This window comes from Martes martes (assembly GCF_963455335.1).
Source record: "Martes martes genome assembly, chromosome: 7".
Taxonomy (NCBI): Eukaryota; Metazoa; Chordata; class Mammalia; order Carnivora; family Mustelidae; genus Martes; species Martes martes.
This window is the reverse complement of record NC_137894.1, coordinates 16,020,986-16,046,834: the sequence shown is the minus strand read 5'-3', so window position 1 is coordinate 16,046,834 and position 25,849 is coordinate 16,020,986. Positions and strand designations below refer to the sequence as shown.

The 25,849-nt window shown below is 45.1% G+C and overlaps 1 protein-coding gene across 1 annotated transcript in view; it reads left to right on the top strand.

The window, feature by feature from the left end:
- Positions 1-23,808, top strand: part of LOC308345351 (protein FAM169B-like) — an 87,773-nt gene extending 63,965 nt beyond the window's left edge. The window contains exons 6-9 of the mRNA XM_080807413.1: positions 11,020-11,202; positions 14,924-15,055; positions 19,546-19,634; positions 20,925-23,808. Coding sequence (XP_080663539.1) covers positions 11,020-11,202; positions 14,924-15,055; positions 19,546-19,634; positions 20,925-21,110 — 590 coding nt within the window. The 3' untranslated portion in view covers positions 21,111-23,808. The remainder of the gene's footprint in view (positions 1-11,019; positions 11,203-14,923; positions 15,056-19,545; positions 19,635-20,924) is intronic.
- Positions 23,809-25,849: the final 2,041 nt, after the last annotated feature.

Genomic DNA, 25,849 nt, shown 5'->3' with positions numbered 1-25,849 from the left:
GCTCAAGTCATGATCCCAGAGTCGTGGGACTGAGTCCCGCATTGGGCTCTCTGTTCAGCGGGGAGCCTGACTCTCCCTCTGCCCTTCCCCTTGCTCTTGTTTTTTCTCTCTCTCTCAAATAAATAAATAAAATCTTAAAAAAAAAAAGAAAAAAAAGGAGGAACTGGTAGTTTTTTGGGGTTTTATAATTTTCCTTTGTTCTATGCCACATGGACTGGATTTCATCCAGGGTCCTCTAGCACAGAGTTGAACTGGGACAGTTCTTTCTCTTGTAATCTGAAAAGGAGGTGACTTATTGATACAGATTTTCATCTAAAATCTGAGATAAAGTCAACTTGGCCAAAGTTATTTCTTTAAGCAGATAAACTTTCTTCCCCCAATATTTAAGAGAGAATTTCATGGCATCTTATAAATAAATAAATTCCTCTTATAATAGTAGAATACATACAAAGAAATGTTAGAAGAAAAAAAATGATATAATTCTTATCTCTAAATGTATCTTGTTTTGGGGCGCCTGGGTGGCTTAATCATTAAGTGTTTGCCTTTGGCTCAGGTCATGTTCCTCGGGTCCTGGGATGGAGCCCCACATTGGGCTCCCTGTTCGTCGAGAACCCTGCTTCTCCCTCTCCCACTCCCCCTGCTTGTGTTCCTGCTCTTGCTGTCTCTCTCTCTGTGTCAAATAAATAAATAAAATTTTAGGAAAAAATTAAAAATAAATGTATCTTGTTTTGGAGTGGTTGACATTAATGCATTGTTTTCAGTTGCTCTTGAGAAAAGATGATTATTACAAATAGATATTATAAACACTTAGTCCTACCTGTAAAAGTGATGTTTTTTCTGGAGCAGGCATTAGCAACTATGGCCTGATGGCCAAATTCTGCTCATCGCCTGTTTTTGTAAATAGAAATCGATTGGAACATAGCCGTGCCCGTTCATAATGTCCACAGCTGATTTTGCACAACTGCAGAGATGAACGGTTTCCCCTAAAGCCTAAAAGTATTTTCTGTTTGGAATTTACAGAAAAAGTTTGCCAGTGCCTAGTCCAGCAAATACAACTTAAATGTCTCATACTCAAAAAGAAAAAAAAAAAAAGATTTTATGCAGATAGGTGTTAGCAATGCTCCTTGGTGGGAAGAATTCAGAAACATCCAGGTCATTCACTAGAATCGTCAGTACATGCTCAACTGCCCCAGGTTTCAAGGCAGTCTGGCTCTGACCTTGTGCAGTGGGTACCCAGGAAGTCTGGCTCTGACCCCGGTTCCGAGGGATGTCTGACTCTGACCTTGTGCAGTGGGTTCACCACCCACATCTAGTATGATTGTAACAAAAGGATAGTGCTAATGGCTAGTGAAAGTTAACGATTTTAGCTATTTCTATGTCCATGGGTTAGGAGTATCCCAAATATCTTTGTGGTCTGCACTGAATCTCTTGGACTAGCAACTGTGGCCTGAATTTGGATTTTTAGAGTGGTTATGCTTAAAATGCTTCGCAAGGCCAAGTTTCTAAGCAGCCACGGACAGCAAACTGTCTTTGGGATCAGCTGGACAAACCTGGACAGGTGCTTCCCAGCCCACACAAATGCTACTTTGCAAAAGGAAACGCACCAAGAGCCGGGCTGCGTTTGGCCAGGCGCTTGGCTGTTTTGTGCCTTGGGGCCTCCCACGATAAACTTCCCCGGTGCCCAGGTCTTAGTTCTCAAAAGCAGCCAATGGGGGGAATACACTGTGACCATCGTCTCGCCCCCTGCCTGTTTTATCTTCCTCCCAGCAAATCTCTCTCTTTGAAGCCGATTTCATTTCTTCCCTTACTTTCTGGCTGCCTGTTGCTATCATTTCCCCCGTGGTGCACCATCTGTGAATGCTGTCTTAGGTATTCCAAGAATTCACTCAATGTCTTCGTGAAGTAACCCTCCTTGTCTTTTTCTGTGTTTTGTTGGGGTGCCTATTTTTAATGGACAGCCTGTTGGTACCATGTTGTCTGCCTACTCTTCGGTAAGTTTTGTTTCCTTCTTTCAGAAGTTCCTTCTTCAGGTCCTCCCAGGCTGTTGAAGGCAAAGCCTTCATTATGTGTAGTCTTAGCTCATGCCCCTTACTGGTTCTGCATCTCCCCCAGAATAGCCAGAGTGGTGAGCAGAAAACCAGCCCCTTACCGTGATCTAAGTTAACTTTGTACACCCCGTTGAATGCAGTTTGTTAATATGGGTGTAAGTTTTTTGTCTTATGCTTATGAATTACTGTTATTTACCTATTTTTCTGATCCTTGGCTGTTTCTTTTCTTTTTTTTTTTTTTAAGATTTTATTTATTTGACAGACAGATCACAAGTAGGCAGAGGCAGGCAGAGAGAGAGGGGGAAGCAGGCTCCCCGCTGAGCAGAGAGCCCGACTCGGGGCTCGATCCCAGGACCCTGGGATCATGACCTGAGCCGAAGGCAGAGGCCTTAACCCACTGAGCCACCCAGGTGCCCCTCCTTGGCTATTTCTTTTTCTTTTTCCTTAAAAGGTGAGACTCAGAGACTAAGTTGGAGAATATTCTCCCTTTTTCTGTTCTCTGGAAGGCTTTCCTTGGAAGGTTCGTAGAACTTAGACCCACCTGGCCTGATGTGTTCAGTGTGGGAGAAGTTTAAACTACTGAGTTCATGTTTTGATGCTCATAGGACAGGTTGGTCTGTTTTTTTTTATAAGTCAGTTTTGGTGGTTTGTATTGTCCTAGGAATTTGTCCTTTTCATCTTTTTTTCCAGTTTATTGGTGTAGAGATATTTATTATATTCTCTTACCTTTGAAATTTCTGCCATGTCTATAGTGATATCTTTATTTTAATTCCCAATGTGCTTTATGTATGATATATTCAATCTTCCTTTAATAACTCTTAAAATTAAAAAAAAATCCTTTATGTTTATATTTTTGTTTTCTATTTTATTAAGTTTTTAAAAAAAAAAAAGATTTTATTTATTTATTTGACAGAGATCACATGTAGGCAGAGAGGCAGGCAGAGAGAGGGGAAGCAGGCCCCCTTCTGAGCAGAGAGCCAGATGCGGAGCTTGATCCCAGGACCCTGAGACCATGACCTGAGCCCAAGGCAGAGGCTTTAACCCACTGAGCCACCCAGGTGCCCCTATTTTATTAATTTCTATCATCCTTGTCTCCTTCCCTTTATTTTCTTCGGATCTCTCTTCTGTTCTTTTTCAGTCTTTTAAATTCTGATGCTTGGTTTGTTAATTTTCGGTTTTACTTGTTTATTTCCTACCAGCATTTATGGTAAAAAATGATCTCATCCTGCTGCTCATTTAACCAGTTCTGACTGGTTTGTGCTTTACCAGACTTTTCTTTGTTTGTTTGTTTTTATTTTGTTTTATCCCCACCATTTACTATGAATTATGGTCTCCATGGATCTGTTCCCATGAACTTTCTTTCCATGATCCATTGTCCTCAGGTAAAAGACCTTTTTGGATATGTAAATTTGCCCGAGAGACAGCATCTTTGTTCTGATTTTGAACAGTGCCCATCTGGAATATGCTTTAATCTTCTAAGTGTTGTTAGGTAGAGGCAACCTATGTAATCACTGAAGGTAATTTTGGACATGAAGCAGCCAGAAAGAAGAAAGGGCACCAGGTGGTCTTGGTTCTTGGCTTAGTTCCTCCCCCAGCTACCTTGGTGGCGTGGCTGGTCTGAGTTTGCTCTGGGTTCACCAGACTCTCTGTGAGCTGAGAGGACCCAGTTGGGCAGATGTTACTGACAGAAGAGAGCCAAGCCTTTTATTCTCTGTGTGTTTTGTTTTGTTTGTTTGTTTGTTCTTGAAACTTTCTTGACCCTGTCAGCTGCCATGTCTGTAAAATGGGCAGAATGAATGAGATCATCGCTGAGGTCCTTCCCAACCATTCCATGCTATGTGATATGAATTCCTTGAACTTGACGTTCTGATTATGAGTGGAGAGTCCATTGGCATGCAGCCAGCTCATTATCTCTGCCCCTGTTCATAATCACATAATATTCTTATTACAGTTAATTAGTATCCTTCATAAAAAGGCAATTCTTTGGTTTTGGGAATTGATTTTAAAGTTTTTTTTTTTTTTTTTTTTTTTTTTTTTTGAGAGAGAGAAAGAGAGAAAGCAAGAGCTGGGGGTGGGATAGAGGGAGAGGGAGAAGCAGACTCCCCACTGAGCAGGGGATCAGTGGATCCCCCATTGATCAGTGGATCAATTCTAGGACCCTGGGATGATGACCTGAGCCAAAGGCAGATGCTTAATCCATTGAGTCACGCAGGTGCCCCAGGAACTGATTTTAGAAGACAGATTTTATTTGACCAACCTGATGGTATGATTAGCGGTTAGAAAGGGCTGGTGGAGTGCTTTTGTTTCTTCTGCCTCTCCCCCTTCCCCAGCTTTTTATTTTGAAATAATTTTAGATTTACAGAACAGCTGCAAAATAGTTCAGAGTTCCCGTTATACCCTTCCTCTACCTCCCCCACTGGTAACATAAGACAGGACCACAGTGCGGGGATCAAACCTAAGAAATTAACATTGGTTAATTTTTCAGCAATGTCCTTTTTCTCTTATAGGGTTTGATCCAGGATACCACCTTGCACGCAGTTCAGATCTTTTTAGTTCCCTTGCCTGATCTGTGACCATTTCTTCGTTCTCCTTGTCTTTCATGACCTGGACACTTTTGAAGCGTACTGGTCAGGAGATTTGCGGACTGTCCCTTAATTTAGGTCTGTCTGATATTTTCTTATGATTAGACTGGGATATGGGTTTGGCAGAACGTGAAGTAAGTGTCCTTGTCCTCACATGCTTCCATCCCACGTGAAAGCCCATGATCCCAGCATTACTATTAGCCATGCTCACTCTGATCACTCACAGGGGTGTCTGACAGGTTTCTTCACCCTAAAGATACTGTTTTCCCTCTTTCACTCTTGATTGTATCTTTTTCATGTAATTTCAATATAATAATTTTATTTTTATTATTTATTTAAAGATGTTATTTATTTATTAGAGAGAGAGAGAGAGAACATGTGAGTAGAAAGGGGCAAAAGGGGAGAGAGAGGGAGAAAGAACATGAAGCAGAACATGAGTGGGGGGCTGGACATGGGGCTCAGTCTCATGACTGAAAGATCTCATATGACCTGAGCTGAAGCCAAAGTTGGATGCCTAACCCATTGAGTCACCCAGGCACCCCAATACAATAATTTTAATACAATTCATTGAATCTTTTAACGATTTTATTTATTTATTTATTTGACAGACAGAGATCACAAGTAGGCAGAGAGGCAGGCAGAGAGAGAGAGAGAAGCAGGCTCCCTGCTGAGCAGAGAGCCAGATGTGGAGCTTGATCCCAGGACCCTGAGACCATGACCTGAGCTGAAGGCAGAGGCTTAACCCACTGAGCCACCTAGGCACCCCCACTGAATCTTTTAAAAATCGATTTTGTTGAGGTATAATTTTACACTGCATAAAATTTGCCAAGGGTAAGTGATTTCTGAAAAATTTAGAGTTGTGTAACCATCACCACTATCTAGATTTTGGATATTTCCATCACCCGAAAAAGTTGCCTGTTGGCTATCAATCTGTTTCCACCCCAGCTCTAGGCAACCCCAGTCTGCTCTCTGTCCCTATCAATTTGCCTTTCTGGGGCAGCTCATCTAAATGGAATGATACAGTATGTGGCCTTTTGTGCCTGAATTGTTTTTCTTAATGTTTTTGAGGTTCATCCAAATTGTAGCAAATATTAGCTTCCTAGGAATAGAATTGGTGGGTCATTGGATAAACACATGTTTAACTTTAAGAAACTGTCAAATTATTTGACAAAGTGGCTTTACCATTACAAATTCCCATCAGCACTATGTGACGGTTTCAATTTCTCCATATCTTGTCAACACTTATGACTGCTGGTTGCCTTGACTATAGCCATTTTTTAGTAGGTCAAAAGTAGCTTTGCACTATGGTTTTGATTTTCATTTTCCTAATGATGTTGAGTATCTTTTCATTGATTAACTATTTGTATGTCTTCTTTTTTTTTTAAGATTTTATTAATTTATTTGACAGACAGAGATCATCAGTAGACAGAGAGGTAGGCAGAGAGAGAGGGGAAAGCAGGTTCTCCACTGAGCAGAGACCCCAGTGTGGGGCTCGATCCCAGGACCCTGAAATCATGACCCAAGCTGAAGGCAGAGGCTTTAACCCAGTGAGCCACCCAGGCGTCCCTGTATGTCTTCTTTGAAGAAGTTTCTATTTAGATCATCTGTCCATTTTTAATTGGTTGTTTGTTTTCTTTTTATTATATTATAAGAGTTCTTTATATAGTCTGGATATGTCCTTTATCAGAAATGTGATTCATAAACATTTTCTTATAGTCTAACTTCAAAGTACAGAAGTTAACTTTAATGAAGTCAGATTTGTCAATTGATTATGCTTCTGGTATTGAATTTAAGAACTCTGTGACTAATCCAAGGTTGTGAAGATTTTCCTCTATGTTTTCTCCCCAAAGCTTTGTAGTTTTAGCTTGTATTTATGCCTAGATCCATCTTTGAATTAATTTTTTATATATGATGTGAGGTGAGTGTTCAACTTAATTTTTAAAAACACCTAGTACATTAAAAAATTAATAGGCTTTGTTTTTTACAGCAGTTTTAGGTTATAGAAAAATTGAGGACAAAGTACAGAGAGTTCCCAACATCCCTCCATCCTCCTCCATGCATACACACTTTCCTCTATTATTAATGCATTACATTAGTGTGACACATTTATTACTATTTGTAAACCAAAACTGATACACCTATTAATCAGTTGGGACTGCCATGACAAAATACCACAGACTGAGTGGCTCAAACAACAGAAATTAATTTTCTCACAGTTCCTGAGGCCGGAATTCCAAGATCAAGGTGTTGGCAGGTTTGGTTTCTCCCGAGGTCTCTCTCCTTAACTTGTAGATGGCCGCTTCTCACTGTGTCCTTATACAGTCTTTCTTCTGTGTGTCCAAATTTCCTTTTCTCATAAAGACACCCATCAGATTGGATGAGAACTTATTCAAAAGACTTCTCTTTAACGCCATCACCACTGAAAGTGCCTGTCTCCAAATATAGTCACATTCCAAGGTACCGGCAGTTGGGCTTCAATGTAGGACTTTGGGGAGACACAATTCATTCTAGAAGGATACATTATTATTAACTAAAGCCCATAGTTTACCTGAGGGTTTATTCTTTGTGTTGTATAGTCTATGGGTTTTAACAAATGTATAATGACATGTAGCTACCCTTGTAGCATCATACAGAATAGCTTCACTGCCCTAAAAATTCCTGGGCCCAACCCATTCGTCCCTCCCTCCACATGACCCCTTGACAACCACTGATCTTTTCACTGCCTTCCTAGTTTTGCCTTTTCCAGAATGTTCTATCATTGGTGCAATTGTAGCCTTTTCAGATTGACTTTTTTCACTAAGTAATATGCCTTAACATTTCTCTATGTCTTTGTGGCTTGATAGCTTATTTCCTTTTGGCACTAAATAGTCTGTTATCTGGGTGTACTGTAGTTTATTCATCTGTTCAGGTATGGAAGGATATCTTGGTTACTTCTAGGTTGTAACAATTATCAATACAGGTGCCATGAACATTTGCGTGGACATAAGTTCTCAACTCCTTTTGATAAATATCAAGGAGCACAATTGATGAATCATATAGTATGGGTATGTTTACTTTTGTAAAACCTACCAAGCTGTCATCCAGAGTTGCTGTACCATTTTGCATTCCCCCCAACAAGGAATGTTGCTCCACATCCTTACCAGCATTTGGTGTTGACGGTGTTCTGGAATTTGGCCACTGTTTTAGGTGGGCAGTGATATCTTCTTGGTTTAATTGGCATTTCCCTGATGACATATGATGTGGAGCATCTTTTGATATGCTCATCTGTTGTATGTATAGCTTCTTGGATAAGGTCTCTATTAAAATCTTTGGTCCGCTTTTTTTTTTTTAAAGATTTTTATTTATTTATTTGACAGAGAGAGAGATCACAAGTAGGCAGAGAGGCAGGCAGAGAGAGAGGGGAAGAAGGCTCCCCGCTGAGCAGAGAGCCCAATGTGGGCCTTGATCTCAGGACCCTGAGATCATGATGGGAACCGAAGGCAGAGGCTTAACCCACTGAGCCACCCAGACGCCCCTTTTGGTCCCCTTTTTAATCAAGTTGTTTGTTTTCTTACCATTGAGTTTTAAATTTCTTTGCATATTTCAGATAACAGTCCTTTATCAGACAAATGTGTCTTTTTCAACTGTTTTTCCCCAGTTCATGCCTTGCCTTTTCATTCTTTTGACATGGTCTTTCACAGAGCAGCAAATTTTAATTTTAATGAAATTCAGCTTGTCATTTTTTCCCTCCATGGGTCATGCCTTTGGTATTGTATGTAAAAAAATTATCGCTAAACCCAAGGTCATCTAGATATTCTCTCATGCTATTTTCTAGGAGTTTTGTAGTTTTGCATTTTACATTATGCCTGTGACTCATTTTAAGGTAAAGTTTTTGAAGGGTTTAAGGTCTAGATTATTATTTTTTTTTCATGTGGATATCTAGTTGTCCAGTATTACTTATGGGGACGGTCCTTTCTCCACTGACCTGACTTTGCTCCTTTGTCAAAGATCATTTGACTGTATTGGTGCGGGTCTAATTCTGGGCTTTCTGTTCTGTTCCAGCTTCTTCTTCCCTTAAAAAAAAATTTTTTTTTTTGATTTTTCAATATCTAGTCATCCTACCACCATTTCTTTTTTTTTTAAATATATATTTTAAACTTCTTTTCAGTGTAACAATATTCATTGTTTTTGCACCACACCCAGTGCTCCATGCAATACGTGCCCTCCCCAATACTCTACCACCATTTCTTGAAAAGATTGTCTTTTCCTCATTTGAAAAGGGCGCTGTTTTGAAGTTCAAAGTATAAGTTTATTTCTGGACTCATTTCTATTTCACTGATATGCATGCCTATCCTTGCACCAGTATCCCACTGACTTGCCTGCCTTGATTTTATAAGAAACCTTGAAATTGGGTAGTGTAAAACTTCCAGTTGTACTCTTCTTTTTCAGAACTGGGTTGCTTATTATAAGGACTTTGCATTTCATATCAATTTTAGTATCCGCTTCTCATTGTCCACAAAAATGCCTGCTGGTGGGGTGCCTGGGTGGCTCAGTTGGTTGTGTCTGACTCTTGATTTCAGCTCAGGTCATGATCTCAGGGTGTTGAGATCAAGTCCCATGTTGGGCTCTTGCTGGGCATGGAGCCTGCTTAAGGTTCTCTCCCCCACCTCCACCTGCCCCCATTCTGTCCTCTCTCTCACTCTCTTTTAAAAAAAGAAAATACCTGCGAGGATTTGGTAGGGCTGGCATTGAAATTACAGACCAGTTTGAGAAGAATTGCCATCTTAACAGTATTGAGCCATCCAATCCATGAACATGGAATGTCTCCATTTATTTAGATTTTCTTTAATTTCTCTCAACATTGTTTTGTAGTTTTTCAGTATTCACAGCTTGTGTTTCTTTTGTTAACTGTATTCCTAAATACTGACTCTTTTTAAAGATTATTGTGAGTGGAATTGTATTTTTATTTAATTTTAAACCTTTTCAGCTTTGGAAGACTTTATCATTTGGGGAATGTTGTTGTCATCATCTATAAAAGTTGGTAGTTACAGAATTCCAGCCCAAGTTTGTACTATCATTTCAAGAACACTGAAGGTGAAATTCAAGTACTCTGTTGTTACCATGTTAAGTGAATTAGGTGGTATTGATCGCTGGCCACAGATTATTTATTTATTCATTCATTTTTCCACAAAACCAACCATTCAGCTCCCCATTCTTTTGATTGACAGTTTCCATGGGGTTTTAAACCATTTAGTAGGTGGCTCTGCTATTTGGGGGTGGCTTGATGTTTGCTGAGACCACAGGGGTGCCCAGGTCATGTTTCTGTCATGGTGACAGGCTAGTCCAGGTTTGTTCTTGGGGCGAGTGGCAGAGATATGAGATGGAACAGATGGGCACTGGACCCTGTGAGGCCAGACCCCATCTCTTGATGGCAGGTGCTTCAGAACCGCATGTGAAGGGATGTGGATATAGGAAGGGAGATAACTGTGGCCATTTAACTACAGCAGCGTATGTCTCTACAACTCAGTCTGGCCAATTAGAATTGGAATCATTTTTGTTTGGGAAATTACCCACCTTCTGAATCTTGGTGGGGACGAATGCCTCTTTTTCCGATAGGAACTGAATATACTACATACTTCTTTTCCTGGACTCTAGTGCATTTAGGGCACAGGCACCTGTGCAGTTTGGAAGTGAGAAAGATGCTGTAGTAGGCTCCATGCAGCATTGATTTTCTGGTTAGGGTGATGACAAAGGTGACTGGTTGTCACTCTAAGTTCCCACTGCAGAAACAGCAACCGTGCTGGTAATTGGGGCTGGTTGCAGTGAAGTGAAGTTCAGTTCAGGGTGGAAAAGTGGGAAGCTGTTGCTTCTCCTGCTCTGCTATAGCAAGGTCATTGATGATGTAGGAGAAATACAACTTAGTCTATTCAGGGTAAATGTACTTCACCTTAGTAAGACGCGATGACTGCTTGCTAGAGTTACCAAAACAAGTCCATGCCCTAGAGATGTGTTGGGTGGGTCTCCCAGCCCGGATTCCCTGGGTTCATGGGGAACTTTGATGTCACCCAGATGCTCATCATGGACTTCGAGTGTCTCCGTGACCTGTGTGCAGAGAGGGCAGCATCTGAGGGTCTTGGGTGCGTGAATGGTGCATTCATCTGGGTTTGTTTTTCATTTCAGTACAATAGTCTGGTGGCTGTACTCCCAGTGCTCAATCACATGTGGACTGATCGGCCAGCTGGAGCACTGGTGGTTTGGGAGGAACTGCTGTTTTGTCATAGGTTGTTTAGTTAGTGATGTGAGCCCTTCCTCCAGCTGGTACCAATGACCTGGCTGTGCAAGCATTCCTTAGGGTCCTGGTGGCTTGGCGCAAGTTTGTGGCCAGTGCATATCACTTCCTTTCCCTACAGGCAGCCTGTGTGGTGATGGCACAGGTGCGTGCTACCTGCTACCTGTCTTCGACACCGTGTTTGTCAGGAGGATGTACCGTCGTCAAGGCCTGGGCATGGCCATGCTGCAGGACTTCTGTGAGACGTTCCGAGAGGATGAAGCCCTGGGCGTCAGTTGGCCGATTTCTCCTGCTATGTACCAAGGTAAACCCACCTTGTATCAGGAGGAAGTGTTGAGGTAATGGTGATGGATAATGCATGTGTGTTCTAGGTGACTGTGGGGGAGGGAGGTTCCTTGGCATTCTCGGTGTCTGGGTTTTCTCTTCTTCCTTAGAACTCTCCCATTGCTTCTGCACAGATGAGGCTTTATGCTGCATTACAGGGGGCGAGCCCCTCCCAGCCTGAGAAATAATTGGATTTAGAGATAATAAAAAAGAAGTTGCATGACCTCAGAGAGAGGCAGAATCCAGAGAAGTGCACCTGTGCTGCTAATTGCTGCTGGTGCTCAGAGGGCCTTTGCTCCTTCACTTGAAGCTTAGAGCCCATGACTTTGTCCTTTCCACTAGAAGCTGCCAGGGATCCCCAGGAGCTTCAGCTGGGAGGGCAGCTGGCGTGCAAAAAGCAAGCTCTGGCAGCGTGAGCCCCCAGGTGACTGTAGCTCCTATTGCAGAAGACAGTCCGCTCTTGCATTCTTGACCTACTGAGTCCCTCTATTGGTCAGGGTTCTCCAGAGAAACAGAACCAGTAGGATGTAGATATATAGAGAGAAGAGATTTATTATGAGGAATTGACTTGCATGGTGTAGAGACTGAGACTCCCAAGATCTGTAGCCGTTAGCAAACTGGAGACTCAGGAGAGCCAATGGTGCCTTAAGGGTCCAAATGCCCACAGGTGCCAGACCCAAGAAAAGCAAACAACAAGATTTTGGTTCAAATCCAAAGGCAATAAAAGATCAATGTCCTTGGGGTGCCTGGGTGGCTCAGTTGGTTAAGCCACTGCTTTCGGCTTGGGTCATGGTCCCGGAGTCCCAGGATCGAGTCCCGCATTGGGCTCCCAGCTCCACGGGGAGTCTGCTTCTCCCTCTGAACTTTTCCCTTCTCATGTTCTCTCTCTCTCTTAAATAAATAAATAAATAAATAAATAAAAATCTACATTAAAAAAATTGATGTCTCAGCTCAACAGACAGGAGGAGTTCCCTCTTACTTGTGGGATGTCAGCCTTTTTTGTTCCATACGCAGGCCTTCAACTGATTGGGTGAGGCCCACCCACAGGAGGGACAGCAATCTGTTTTACACAGTCTACTGATTCAAATGCTGATCTCATCCAAAACACCTTTACAGACACACCCAGAATAATGTTAGACCAAATATCTGGGCACTCTTGGCTCAGTCAAGTTGAGACTTAAAATGAACTGTCTCAGTTCCTTTCCACATTCTGGAAGAGAAAGCTTTATGTGTATTTGTCAGAGGAAATGAAAAAAGCTCTGATGCTAAACATCACATTCCAAGTCAGTAAGGGCAGCAGATTCTGATGGGTATTTCCCCAGGGTCCCTTTGCACCCCACACACCCCACATTGGGTTCTGTTTCACTTATTGTCAAAACCATAGGTGATTTTGAGCCCTTAGTATTGAGTTTCCAGTGCCACTATCATATGGGGACAACAGATAAGAGAGAAAAGGCAGGAAAGATAAGGACATTTCCGTTGCTCTGAAGTCCTAAGAAAAGCAGGTGAAACATATTTCAAGTAGGTTTAGTCATTTCTTTGTATTTCCAAAGTCTTTGTCTATAATTAAACTCTGAAGATCCTTAAATTTCTGCAAAGAGCATTCCAGGCTTCCTGTACCGTGTTGCTCACTTTGAGGTGCTGGAAAGTTTCAGAACCTAGGCAGCTGGTTCTCTGTCCACATACCTGTCCTTTTTGTCCCTCTCCTTATTTATTTATTTATTAAGATTTTATTTATTTGAGAGAGAGAGCACAAGTAGGAGGAGTGGCAGGCAGAGGGAGAGGGAGAAGTGGACTTGCTGAGCAGGGAGTCAGACGTGGGACTTGATCTCAGGACCCTGAGATCATGACCTGAGCTGAAGGTGTCTGCTTAACTGATGGAGCCACCCAGGGGCCCCTCCCCCAGCCCTAATTTTGCTATGCCTCTGAGACTTTTGTTTGAGTACACTGGCCTCCCAGGGCGGCCACCTCAGGTTTCCCAGGGTAATAGAAGCTTCCAGGGGGGAGGCTGCCCCAGGGACAGTGCTGCTAAGACCCTTGCAGGGTTCTGGGGATCTCTGTTCTCCCTTCTCTGTCTCTGCCTTGCAGAGAAAGAAGATATGAAGGCTCTTATTCTGAAGCTTGCTACTTGTCTTAGGAGTTTCAGCTGCCTAGCCAAGGATGCTGGGGCCTCAGTCTTTTACAGCACCCCTGGCTGTATCTGGGCATGTAGGTAAACCATGGAGGTAGAATGTGGAGAAAGAAGCTGCTGGATGCTCAAGACTGGGTCCAGGTGCACTGACCACATCTTTCACTGACTGGCCTTTATTGAGTACAGTCCTGCCCTTTGAATGGACAAGAGGGACTCCTGTCCACAGCCCTATGCTTTAGAGCCCCTTGGCAGCTCTGTCTCTCTCCATGGTGTGAGGAATCTGTGGGCCCAAGAGAATATTCCTACCTGGGGCTAGATCACTCCTTATAAGCCAGCTCAAGGTACTAGGACCCTAGGATTCCTACCAGTGGTGCTCAGGGCCCGAGTAGACTCCATCCCTGGATATGTGCATCTCAGGGTGGACCATGCCACCAGTTTGCATATCTTTAGATCCCAGGGGCAGCCATTGGTGGGATGTGGATGGAGTGTGGGCGTGATGTCCACATTTGTATGCACAGGCCCCCTGTGGTGTATGTGTGAGGGGCAGGGGTAGGAGGAGAAGCAAGTGGGCTGCCTGCTGGGGGCCATCTCTCTTGGTATTGCCACATTCTGGTGCAAAACTCCAAGGAGTCCAAGAAATTCTAAATTTGAAACTGGCTTTCCCTGTTGTTATGAAGTTATATTTGTCAAGATAGGAGAGCAGAACATTCTATCTAGCACTCTGCTAGCTCGGCTTACACTTTTTGAATACTTAGTGTCAGGTTCTGGAGGTTTCCATCTGTGCTGTTGCCCTGGGCTGGGAAATATTAGGAGAGGGCCTGATGGTGTCCCCATGGGCACCTGAAGGACCAGGAGCAGCTTCCCATTTGGCAGGATTTGGGGCATTGCCCCGTGGAAAGTGCTCACCCTGTGAACGTGTACATAGAAGCCTTGAGGTGACTCTGGAATCAAGGCATCCGTGGAGGATGCACTGGAAGGTTCTGTGGGAGAGGAGAGCTGGGGAGGTTCGAGCGGAGGAAGGACAGTGCCTAAGGAGAGGACAGTGTGGGGTGATGTTATGGGCTCAACTGGGTACCCCCAAGTCTTATGTTGAAGCTTTAGCTCCCCATGTGACTGTTTTAGGAGGAGGGGCCATTAAAGAGGTGATTAAGTGAGGTCATGTGCGTGAGGCCCTGATTCAGTAGAGTGGTAGGAAGAGGTTCATATTTATGAGCAGGGCCTGGGCCACAGGTACAGAGGGAAGACCACGTGAAGGCACAGCGACATGGAGGCCCACTGCAAGCGTCTTCCCACCTCCGGATGTGGGACTTCCCTCCCCGACTAGGAGACAGCCAGTCTGTTGTTGAAGCCCCCCACTCAGTGTGCGACCCTTTGTTATGGCGGCCCCAAGCTAAGATAGGGTGGGTGAAAGTGGGAGCACGAGATGAGATGGTAAAGCGGTAGCTTGCGCAGAGTGGGATCAGAGCACAGAGCCAGAGCAAGGTGGGCGGGGCCTCAACAGGAACCGGAAGTGTCTTCCCCTGAGGACAGAGGGGGCGGGCCTTCCTGGCTCACACGTGCGCATCCTCAGTCTGCAGGAAGTTCCTGTTGGCCCATCCGGAGGAGCGCGGACGCCTGTGGGAGGTGGAACCCCCAGGAGCCTGGGGCCAGCGAGGCAGCATCTGGCTGAAGGTTCGACTACAGCAGTCAAGACCTCCAGACTGTGAGTCGCAGTGAGCGCTGTGCGCTTGGAAGCCCAGGTTAATGCTACCCATGAAGTCAGGCCCGTCCAGGTTGCAGGAACAGAGGAGGGATCGAGACCAGAGTGGTGGCTTCTTGCCCTTGGCCCACCTTCCTTTCCCGAATGAATGATAGCTTCTAAACCTTGTGCGAGAACTCCCCCAATTTAGCTAAACCAGAAGCTCCCTGGGACGGAGGGGATCCCCGTTTATGACTAGAAAGGATCTCAGAAACCTAGAAGATTAGTGTGCGCACCAGGTTCAACCAGCTGGAAAGCCACACGAGGGTTTGCTGTGAGGAGCCAGGCTTCCAGGCCCCCTCCCCTTCCCCCTTGTGGGAGATGACATGCATATGTAAGTGGTGGTGTTGCATAGACAGCATTCTGCAAAGGAGTCCCTTATTCTTCCTGTCCTTCTTACTGGCAGCATAGTAGGGTGCTGGGTGGCGATATCGTTTATTTGGGCAGCCACGTTACAGACAGACACTGCCCTCCGTTTGGTGTGTTAGAGCTCCACGGTGTGTTGCCGGCGGGGTTTTGATGGAGGGTATTTTCCAGCAATGAGAATAGGCAAAGGGAGGCAGCGGGTGGGAAGACCAGACATACTGGTGTCTGGTTCTCCAAGGTGCTTTTCAACAGTGCGTCTAACACCTCTCCCACGTCGAGCATGGGTTGCACACTGCTGGTGGTTCTTAGCTCAGTGCTCAAGGTGAGGGTCCCTGGGGGCAGGGCTGGATCTGGCAGAGCGCGTTAGGCTGCAGGTGCAACGTATGGGTGGGAGTTGCTGGAGGTTCTCACAGTTTAAGTTCACTGGCCAAAGTGAAAGCACTGGCTTTTCTTCCCTCCTGGGAAAGAAAGCTCTTGTCAGTATCAAATGCCATATACCAGGCTGCAGGTAACTCATTAGGGGGCAGTGGGTAACTGATTTACCTTAGGTGGTGACAGGGAAGAGTGCCTTGGAGTTTATTGATGATAACAGTGATAGGTTTTGCTTTTGTGGTGCCTTTCAGCTAGAAGGCTTAATGGATCTTTACAGATATTAATGGGGTGACCAGGCACCTGGGAAGGAGGCCATGGCAGGACTGTGACTGTGATCCTAATGAGGCGGTTAAGTGACTTGCCCTGTGGCATCCATAGCTAGAAATGAAGGAGGAGCTGGCCCGGATCCCCATGCACTAAGCTGAACAGCTGAGCGGGTTTATTGAGGAGCTTCACAAATGAGCCTGCAGCTCCCACGTGGACGAGGCCTTTGTGTCTTGGACGTTGCAGTTCCTTGGCTGGGAATGAAAAAAAAAAAAAAGTTTGCATATCAGAATGTGGAAATAATGTGGAAATTGCACAGGCCAGAGGGAGCTAGGCAGGGGGAGGGCGTTTTCTCATAATTGGGGAGATTGCTTTCCTCCGAAGAGAATTCCTCTGGGGGTTATTTCCAGAGCTGAGAGTTGGTGTGGTCTGGTCACAGGAAACTGAGCTGGAAGTCAGATGCCAGACTTGTCACTTTAACTCACTGTGAGATTTGCCAACTCTCTCTTTAAAACAGCAAATGAGGGAACTTTCACAGAGAATGTTCCAGAAGCATGCTTTGAGTCCTTTGAAGGAAGAAGGGTCATCATTATAATTAGGATATAATTAGATTACTTAAAACTATAATTTTTATAAAATTCAAAATTACAATCTTTTCATTGGCTGTATAAATCATGGCTAGTTCCCAGTTTCACCCACAACTTCTGTCTCCCCCAGGGCCAGCAGTCAGGATTTTAATTCACTCAGGAAGGTTTTCAGCCAGCCAGCTTCATCTTGTAACAATTTTGTCAGCACTGACATTTCAGGTTTTTTTCCGGGTTGGTGAGTGGGGGCTGCATATGCAATCACAGACTAGCCCAGATGCTCTGCAGTTTCTCAGTTTCTAGTCTGTCTGCCTTCATGGAACTCTGTGAGTGTTAGCCCATTAGGTTTTCCCACAGGTCACCAAACAATGCAGGTTCTGGAATCTTCTCTTGCCTTGGAAATCTCACAGAGCCATTTAATTTAATTTTAGTTTTTAATCAGTGATTCTCAGAGTTGCTTTCTTAAATTGTTCTGTTTTTCAAGTTCTATCTTCCTTTATTTCTGGCTGTTATTTTGGAGGTTTCCTACAATTTCATGTGGTGTAGAGATAGAACTGTAAGCAAAAAGCCCAGTGGAGCCAATTGCTTTTTACCTTCTAAGTAAGGCATGGACATTTTACATGGTTCCAAAGGGAAGTTAACTTGTGCTCCTTTCAAATGTTTCAAAATCTATTTTTGAAGCAACGACCTTTATGGACTAGGTCTTTTAAAGTTTGCATGGATCTTGCCTGTTGATAACATCTGTGGCTTTTAATGGCCCCGAAAATATTTACAGGGTTTTCAGAACTTTTGAGAGAAGGCGTTTGTGGGAAATGTTTTTCTTCCGACACTCAGTTACATATGAAGCCTTTGAAACTTGACCAATAGGATCATAATTCTATCTGGTATGACTTCTCAGCTTGCACATGCCTTAAGTTTCTTTACTGGAGGAGATGAAATTGAATGCTCCAGCAGTTCAAAGTTCCTTTACAAAAATGTGGCTGGAGACAGGAAGTAATTGCACACAGCTTTAAAAATAAATTTTTTCATTCTTTAGGTTATAGTTTTGCCTTCTTTCCAGGTGCATTTTTTAATAGATTCAATTGTCATCCACAGGGGAAATAGTTTTCCTCTATTTATGTTTAATTTTTAATGCTAGAGTGTACACAAAAGGATGTGAAATATTTGAGCTGGGGGGTGGGGTCATTTTTCTAAAAGTCTGAATCCTAGCAAACTGCAACTCTAACTTTATCTCAGCTTGTTCTGGTGAGTTGGACATTATATAGTGCAATTTTATGGCGGTGAGCTATGGTGGGAAGTGCTGAGAGCAGAACCACCATACTGGATGGGTTTTTCCTAATGCTGCTCTTTGAAAGGTCATGTCGCTCCCTCTAGTGGCCATTTTCATCTATTGCGTCCTGTATGGTCACTCAGGGATGGTACCTTACCTTGACCTACCTGTGTGGTTGCTTCTCAGATTCTCGTCCTGATGCTTCCAAATTAAAGCATTCATTTTTAAAGATTATCGGACCTTTATTGGTTAGGGATAAAATACAAGTTAACATTTGGTAGTTTCTAGCATGCTTTAGTCCCTACCACATAAAAATGTAGTTTCACACACCAGAAAGTGTAGAAAATAATGGATTGTCTACTTCATTGCCTCATTCATTCGTTCATGTATTTTCTCATTCATTCAGTGGATTACTATGATGGAGGATCTATCAATGACAGGCCACTGGTAGAGGTAATAAGGATACAGTGGTGAATAAGGCTGACTGAGTCTCTGAACTCATTTATGAACTTACATTTTTGCAAAGAGAAGTACGTGGGCATCCATTACTGCATTATATAGAAACTCCAAGACAGCACTAAAGTATGTGGGTATTTTTAAATACTTCTTACTCAGTTTTGCCAAACCAAAGTTGGCTAATTCATAAAGTCTGTAAATAAACTTTATAATTTATGTATATAGGTAACAACTAAATAATATATTCTTATTTGAAAAGAAAGTGTTTTTTTTTTAATTTAAAGATTTTATTTATTTATTTAATTGACAGAGTGAGAGAGACAGTGAGAGAGGGAGAAGCAGGTTTCCTGCCAAGCAGGATGTGGGGCTGGATCCCAGGACCCTGGGATCATGACCTGAACTGAAGGCGGACGCTTAATGACTGACCCACCCAGGCACCCCGCCTTTTTTTTTTTTTTTTTTAAGTCAGTTCCTTGCCCATCGTGGAGCCCAGTGTGAGGCTTGAACTCTCAATCCTGAGATCAAGTCCTGAGCTGAGATCAAGAGTCAGATGCCTAACTGACTGATCCCCCCAGGCACCCTGCAAAATGTGTTTCATTTGCATTTTCAGCTCAAATGGGGAACCGATTATTATTATTTTTTTCTAAAGGATCTGAATGCCGTCTTAACACACACATACCTCCACATAGGGATTATGGGGTATAGGAAAGTACACAGTGGGATAAGAAAGTCATCCCTTTATAAGTTGGGACTGATTTGGTTAGAGGGTTAGGGGAGCTGAATTAAAAAGTGTGATTATGGGCTCTCTTGTGAGTAAAAATTCCAGTGAGCATAGAGAAGGACCATGAGTAGCACTGGAAACGGACTCCATTTAATGTCTGAATAATGGAAGAAAAGATCTTATTCCAGCTCAGAAATGATTGAGTAGAACCATCCATTCCTGTCTCCCCAAACCTGGCAGGTTTCCCTGTCCTCTGGAGGGCACCGTAGCAGGTATCATATTGTAAGTCAAGAGGATGAAATTGGGTCGTGGTGATCAGTGCTTTTAGAGGGGTCCCCGGTGTATTATTAATCTTTTGATTGTCCTCTCCCTTGGAACCACCCCCATTTGCTCATCCCGCTCTCTTGCTTGGGGAGGGCAGCTCAGCCAGGAGATGCCAAGGACGATGTGAGCAGTCAAGGGCAGACTACTCCAGATGAGGGACCTGGACAGTCCAAAGAAGGCAAGAAGGTATGGTCGTGAATGTGTCATTCTAGGAACGGTTTTCCCAGCAATCATGTCATGCTTGTTTAGGGGTGCTCTAAACCTGCAAGGCATCTTCCTAATCACCTTGGCTTTGGGCTTCTCCATGGCAGTGAGTCATTGATTCATACTCAGGGCTCTGTCCTGCGGTAGGAGGAGAGGCCTTTGTAATTAGACTTTTCACGGTCCTCTTCCCTAAGCTTGACAAGCTCTCATGAAGCCAGAGCTTAACAGAGCACATGGGAATCAGCTGTAACCTTGCATTGGTAAGGAAATATTGAAAAATCTGAATTTCACATTCTGCCACGGACCAGCATCTTTGAAGCAGAGCAAATGTGTGGACAAATGTCTTTCTTTCCTCCTCTGTCCCTCGAGCCCCGATGCTAGAAAATGGAATATGGCGTTAGATTATTGTAGAACTCAGAGTGGTGGGAGAAGAGAACTGGGAATAAGGACGGAGACTAAGTATTAATTCGGGGCCCATTATCTGTTGTTCAGTGTTTTATAAGACTTTGAAGCGATGTGATTCCGTTAAGTATTTTCCTGAAGCCAAGACAGACCCTCGCCCATACAGGGCAATTCTGGTAACATCCGTTTTCTGCTACAGAAGGGTCTTTGCTCTTGAAGTCCGAAAAAGTTGTTAATAATTTTAAACCCCAGAACTTCCAGTTGCAACTTGTGAGCAATACTGCTTATTTGGAAAGTAGATGGTACAGGGATAGAAGACTCAATTTCAAAGGCATAAGCTATCCCAGTAAGTGCTGGATTGCTTTAGAAAAGCTGGCAGAGGAGGGCTCTCCTTTTCCTTGGTTTGCAATGGAGAAAGGGGCTCATTGACAGCCTTTCCAGGCCACTGAAGCGAGAGTATTGTGCTTTGCCTCTTTGTTGGTCCCCAACTTCGCTCGTAAGACTTGAAGGCCATTAGAGGAAGCAGGAGGTGTTCGTGTGATGTCACGGCCACGGCCGGGGGTCCGGGGAGGTCCACAGACTCAGGCGTAAGAGTGCCACCTTTTAAAGTAGTGCTTCCTGGCTTTGCTCTTTCTCTGATCTCCATGCATGGGCTCTTCAGTTCCTGCCAGGAAATACATTCCCACCAGTAAAAAGGTCCTCAGAGCATCTGATGAACAAATTACAGGGTCCCTGTGGCTGGCTGCGGCGCTGGAGCCCGGCTCATCTGGCCCGAATCTGAGCACGCAGCGTGCGCAAGGGCCCAGCCAGGACACCGGCAGGTCCCTTACGGCAGCATCGGAAAGCTGTGTTGATTGTTTTCTGATTCAGGAGAGGACCTGTGGAGAACGGGAAGAGAGAGAGAGCGATCAAGACCGCGGAGTAGAAGAAACAGCAGCGGGGTGGCTTGGAGGAGCCTGTGGGGCCCAGCCGGAGGGGAAGGAGGCCAAGAGGACAGCGGTGGAGGCGGGGCTGGCCTGGGAGTCCCAACAGAAGCACCTGCGGCCCAGCTCCTGACTGCTGGGGGCAAACCCGAGCCTCTTCGAGGGGCCTGTCTGGGCTCTGGGGGACATGGGCGTGAGCACTGCCTCCGTCACTCTGTGCTCGCACACCCAGCAGCTGGCCTCTGCCCTTGCTGTGTTGTCCTTTGAGGAGAAAGGGACGGCACAGACCCTGCCCACCTCGGGCTTGTTTTGTGGACTCAGGTGATAGGAAGCCTAAAAAAGTGCTTTATCCCTCAAGCACAGAGATCTAATAAGCAGGTACAAGCAGCCATTTTCCTGGGCTCAGATCTCAGAAGTGTGTTTGTTAAACCCAATACGGTTTCTGTTACCTGGGGTGAACTGGTAGAGACTGTACTAGAACCACGCGGATATGCCTCTTTCTTAAGCGCAGGGAAGCTCTGAGAAGGGCTGTGCCTGTTCTGGTCTGCGCTGCAGAAATCTGTCTCAGGTTTACCCACCCCCCCACCCCGCCCTACCCCAGACGTCACTGTGAGACCACAGACACCAGACGGGTTTCTAGGGAGACTCGTTTCTTTTCCAGAGAAGCTTCAGCCAGAGCAGAAGCTCCCCGAGGACGGTGGCAGGGACTGCCTGGTGCACACCATTTCTTAGCGCCTCGCCCTTGTCTGGCCTAGTATACAGGAGGTGCTCACAGTGGGCTCCAGGCGGGCGTCAGGATCTTAGCCGTGACCTCATTCAGAGGGGAAGCCACTGGAGCAGATACTGTGCTGCTGGCCTTTATACAGCGTTCGGTGCCGTGAGGTCAAGGTGACTGTGCAGCTAGTGGCCGCCCCCGCTGTGACATTGGCCTCAGCTGCCTGCGCCCCCTGCTCGAGGCATGCACTTGGGGATTCAAAGCTGAGCCAAGGACCCTGCCCGTAAGGCCCTGGTGAGGACAGGCCAGGCAGGCCTTCCACGGGGTCAGGGCTGCTTCCTGAGCCCTGGGGCCTGCTCCCCGGAAGTTGCTGTTCTCTGCAGTTGGCCGAGTCTCACTGATGCTCAGTAGGATTCTTAACCTTCTAACCAGCTGGGTCTTCTGGCAGGCAGGCAGCCCAGTCCCAGCCCCTACTTGCGGGTGAATGGAAGTCTGATCTCCTCACTGGACACAACCGTCTGAGGCTTGATCACTGTCTGGAGCACCTGGGGCCCTGACGACTGCTCCCGTCTCTCGGCGTGCCTGCCTCGCCTTCTGTATCCTGGCTGCCTGGGCTTTCAGTCTCAGACACACCTGTGCTCTTGCTTCGGGGTCAGCACTCACACACTTGCTGTGCCCTGAGCATGTGCCTTTCCCTCCCTCCCTCCTCCTGTCCTCCTGTCTTTCTTTCCGTCCTCCTTTTCCTCTGTCTCTCCCTCCTTCCCCCACCCCAACTTCGCGTGCGTGTGTGAGCGTGCGCGCACACACACACACAGACACAGCTCGTCAGTCAGGCTGACATCTAGTCTCAGCTTAGATGTCCCTTCCTGACCACCTCCTCCTCCCCTTCCCATGTGACCTCAAAGAACTGGGCACTCAGCTCTGATTTCCATGAGCCACCCACAGGGTCAACCCTGGGCCGCCTCAGTTGCACCTTGTGTCCTCAGTGCCAGTGTAGAGCCGGTCCTCAGTAACTGTGGGGAATGAATGGTAACAGATCACCCCGGGGGTCAGGGGTGACACCTTCCTTCTGTTCCTCTGTGGTTCGACCCTAGAGATGGATGGAGAACAGTTTCAGCTCTTTGAGGGTTTAGTAAAGCCCATCCTGGAGCCTGGGGATGGAGAGAAGACCACCAGCACCCTGTGCTGACAAGGTACTGATGTTTCCCTGAGTGGTCAGAGGGCACATTGGATGGGACCTGTTACTTATTCACTTCTCCATCTTATCTGTCCACCCAGCCATCTGTCCATCCACCCATCTACCCAGCTGTCAGGCCATCCCTCCATCTATCTACCCACTTGTCTCTCCATCCATCAGTCCACATTCGTCTATTCACCTGCCCATCCATTCATCCGATGGACTCAACTGTCCATCTCTCCACATCTGTCCATCCACCCCTCTGATCATCTGTTCGTTCTTCCATTCACTTGTCCATCTACCCACCTGTCTTTCCATCTGTCCTGACGTCTATCCATCCATCTGTCTGTCCGTCCATCCATCCATCCATCCATCCATCACATCCACCTACCTACATGTCTGTCCATCCATCTGCCCACATCGGCCCGTTTATTTCTCCATCCTTCCATCCCTCTCTCTATCCATCCATCCTGATGTACAATAAATATTCAGCATGCTTGCTCAGGATTGATCTCTGTGCTGGGCACGGGGCTTATATAGATAAGTGAAAGGTGTTTACTGGACTCAAACTCTTCTCTCTGAAAGGGTCTCTTCTAGAGTGTTCTCCTGGAGTTGTTGTCTGTCTTTCACCCATTAGAAAGAGGGAAGAGTCCAATAGAAAGAAGTAGAGTTTAGAGCTCCATAGGGAGACCTCATGAAGTCCCCCAGTGCATGTGAGCCCCTTGTGAAGGAGGCACAGACCATAAAAGTGGACTCTGCAACCAGGGGGCGCTCTGCGGCAGACAAGATCTTCAATGTGTGACTCAGTGTCTGCTGTGAACTTGGTACTGTTCAGGGTGAATGACTGGTGCTTTGTGTTTATATGGAAATGAACTGATGAATATGTCTCAGGGGTTTGATGAAGTCACTGTTCAATAAAAGCACCCTCCCAAGGGAGAAGAACTGATGGCGTTGGTGTAGTTCATTTAAAGATGTAAAGACAAACCCTGCAGAGTTAGAAGGAAACACTGGAGCTCCAAGTAACCCCCTCTCCAGCCAGTGACAAAGTTGGGTTGGGTCTGGGGCCATGTGCAGCGTTCTTTTCCATGTAGTTTGTGTGGGAAATGCCCATAAAGCGTGTGTGTGCATGTATGTTGTGTTGTTTTTGTTAAATCAGTAATTTACAAACCATCAAGTTAATTTTATTTGAAGAATAAAATTCCATTGTTTTTAGTATATTGACAGAGTTGTACAATCAACACCATAATCCGTACCCCCAAAAGAAACCCTGTACCTATTAGTAGTCTCTCCCTTTCCACCCACCCTCAGCCCAAGGCAACCACAAACCTACTTTCTCTCTATATAGATTTGTCTGTTCTGGACATGTCCTACAAGTAGAATTATACTATGTGTGGTTATTTCCATCTGGGTTCTTTCACTTGGCATAATGTTTTTTAAGGATGTATTTATTTATTTATTTATTTAATTTATTCATTCATTCATTCATTTGAGAGAGAGACACAGAAATAGAGCACAAGCAGGAGGAGAGGGAGAAGCAGACTCCCTGCTGAGCTGGGAGCCAAACACGGGGCTTGATCCCAAGACCTGGAGGTCATGACCTGAGCCAAAGGCAGACTTTGACCATCTGAGCCACCCAGGTGCCCCTTTTAAGGATTTTTTTTTTAAAGATTTTATTTATTTATTTGACAGACAAGAGATCACAAGTAGGCAGAGAGGCAGGCAGAGAGAGAGGAGGAAGCAGGCTCCCTGCTGAGCAGAAAGCCCGATGCGGGGCTCGATCCCAGGACCGTGAGATCATGACCTGAGCCGAAGGCAGAGGCTTTAACCCACTGAGCCACCCAGGCACCCCAAGGATTTTTTTTTTAAAACTTTTTTTTATTCATGAGAGAAAGAAAATGGGGGAGGAGCAGAGGGACAGGTCAACTCTGTGCTGAGCATGGAGCTCGACATGGGGCTTGATCTCGGGACCCTGAGATGATGACCTGAGCTGAAACCAAGAGTTGGATGCTTAACCGACCGAGCCACCCAGGCACCCCTGGTGTCATGTTTTTAAAGTTCATTCACATTGTAGCTTGTATCAGTTCTTTGTTCGTTTTTTAAAATTTAAATTCAATTAATTGACATACAGGCTCTTATTAGTTTCCGTGGTGCAGTTTAGTGATTCATCAGTTGTGTGTAACTCCCAGTGCTCATTCCATCATGTGCCCTCCTTAACGCCCATCACCCAGTTACCCTATCCCCTCCCCCACCTCCCCTCCAGCAACCCTGGGTTTGTTTCCTGTAGTTAAGAGTCTCTTATGGTGGGGCGCCTGGGTGGCTCAGTGGGTTAAAGCCTCTGTCTTTGGCTCAGGTCATGATCCCAGGGTCCTGGGATCGAGCCCTGCGTTGGGCGCTCTGCTCAGCAGGGAGCCTGCTTCCTCCTCTCTCTCTGCCTGCCTCTCTGCCTACTTGTGATCTTTGTGTGTCCAATAAATAAATAAAATCTTTAAAAAAAAAGTCTCTTATGGTTTGTTTCCATCTCTGATTTCATCTTATTTTATTTTCCCCTCCCTCTTTTTATAGCTGAATAATACTCCATTGTAGGGATATATACTGCATTTTGCTCACTTACCTTTTTATTAATTAATGGGCTTTAATTTTTTAAATAAACTTTTTAATTTAATTTAAATGGTGGAGCACCTTTCCCTGTGCTTCCTGGCTCTTTTCATGTCTACTCGGGTCCTTTTACCCATTTCTTCATTGGATTGTTGTATTATTGAGTTTTAACAGTTCTTTGTATATTTCAGAACCAAGTCTCTTATCGTATATATCGTTCGCAGATAATTTCTCCTATCCTGCGGGTTGTGTCTTCGCATTCTTGATGGTGTCCTTTGAGGTGCAGCATTTTGAATTCTTGGTGATGCACAGTTTATCTACTTTCTTTGGTGGCTTGTGCGTTTGGTGTGGAAGTAATAATGATTGTGTCTTATAAATGCCGTCC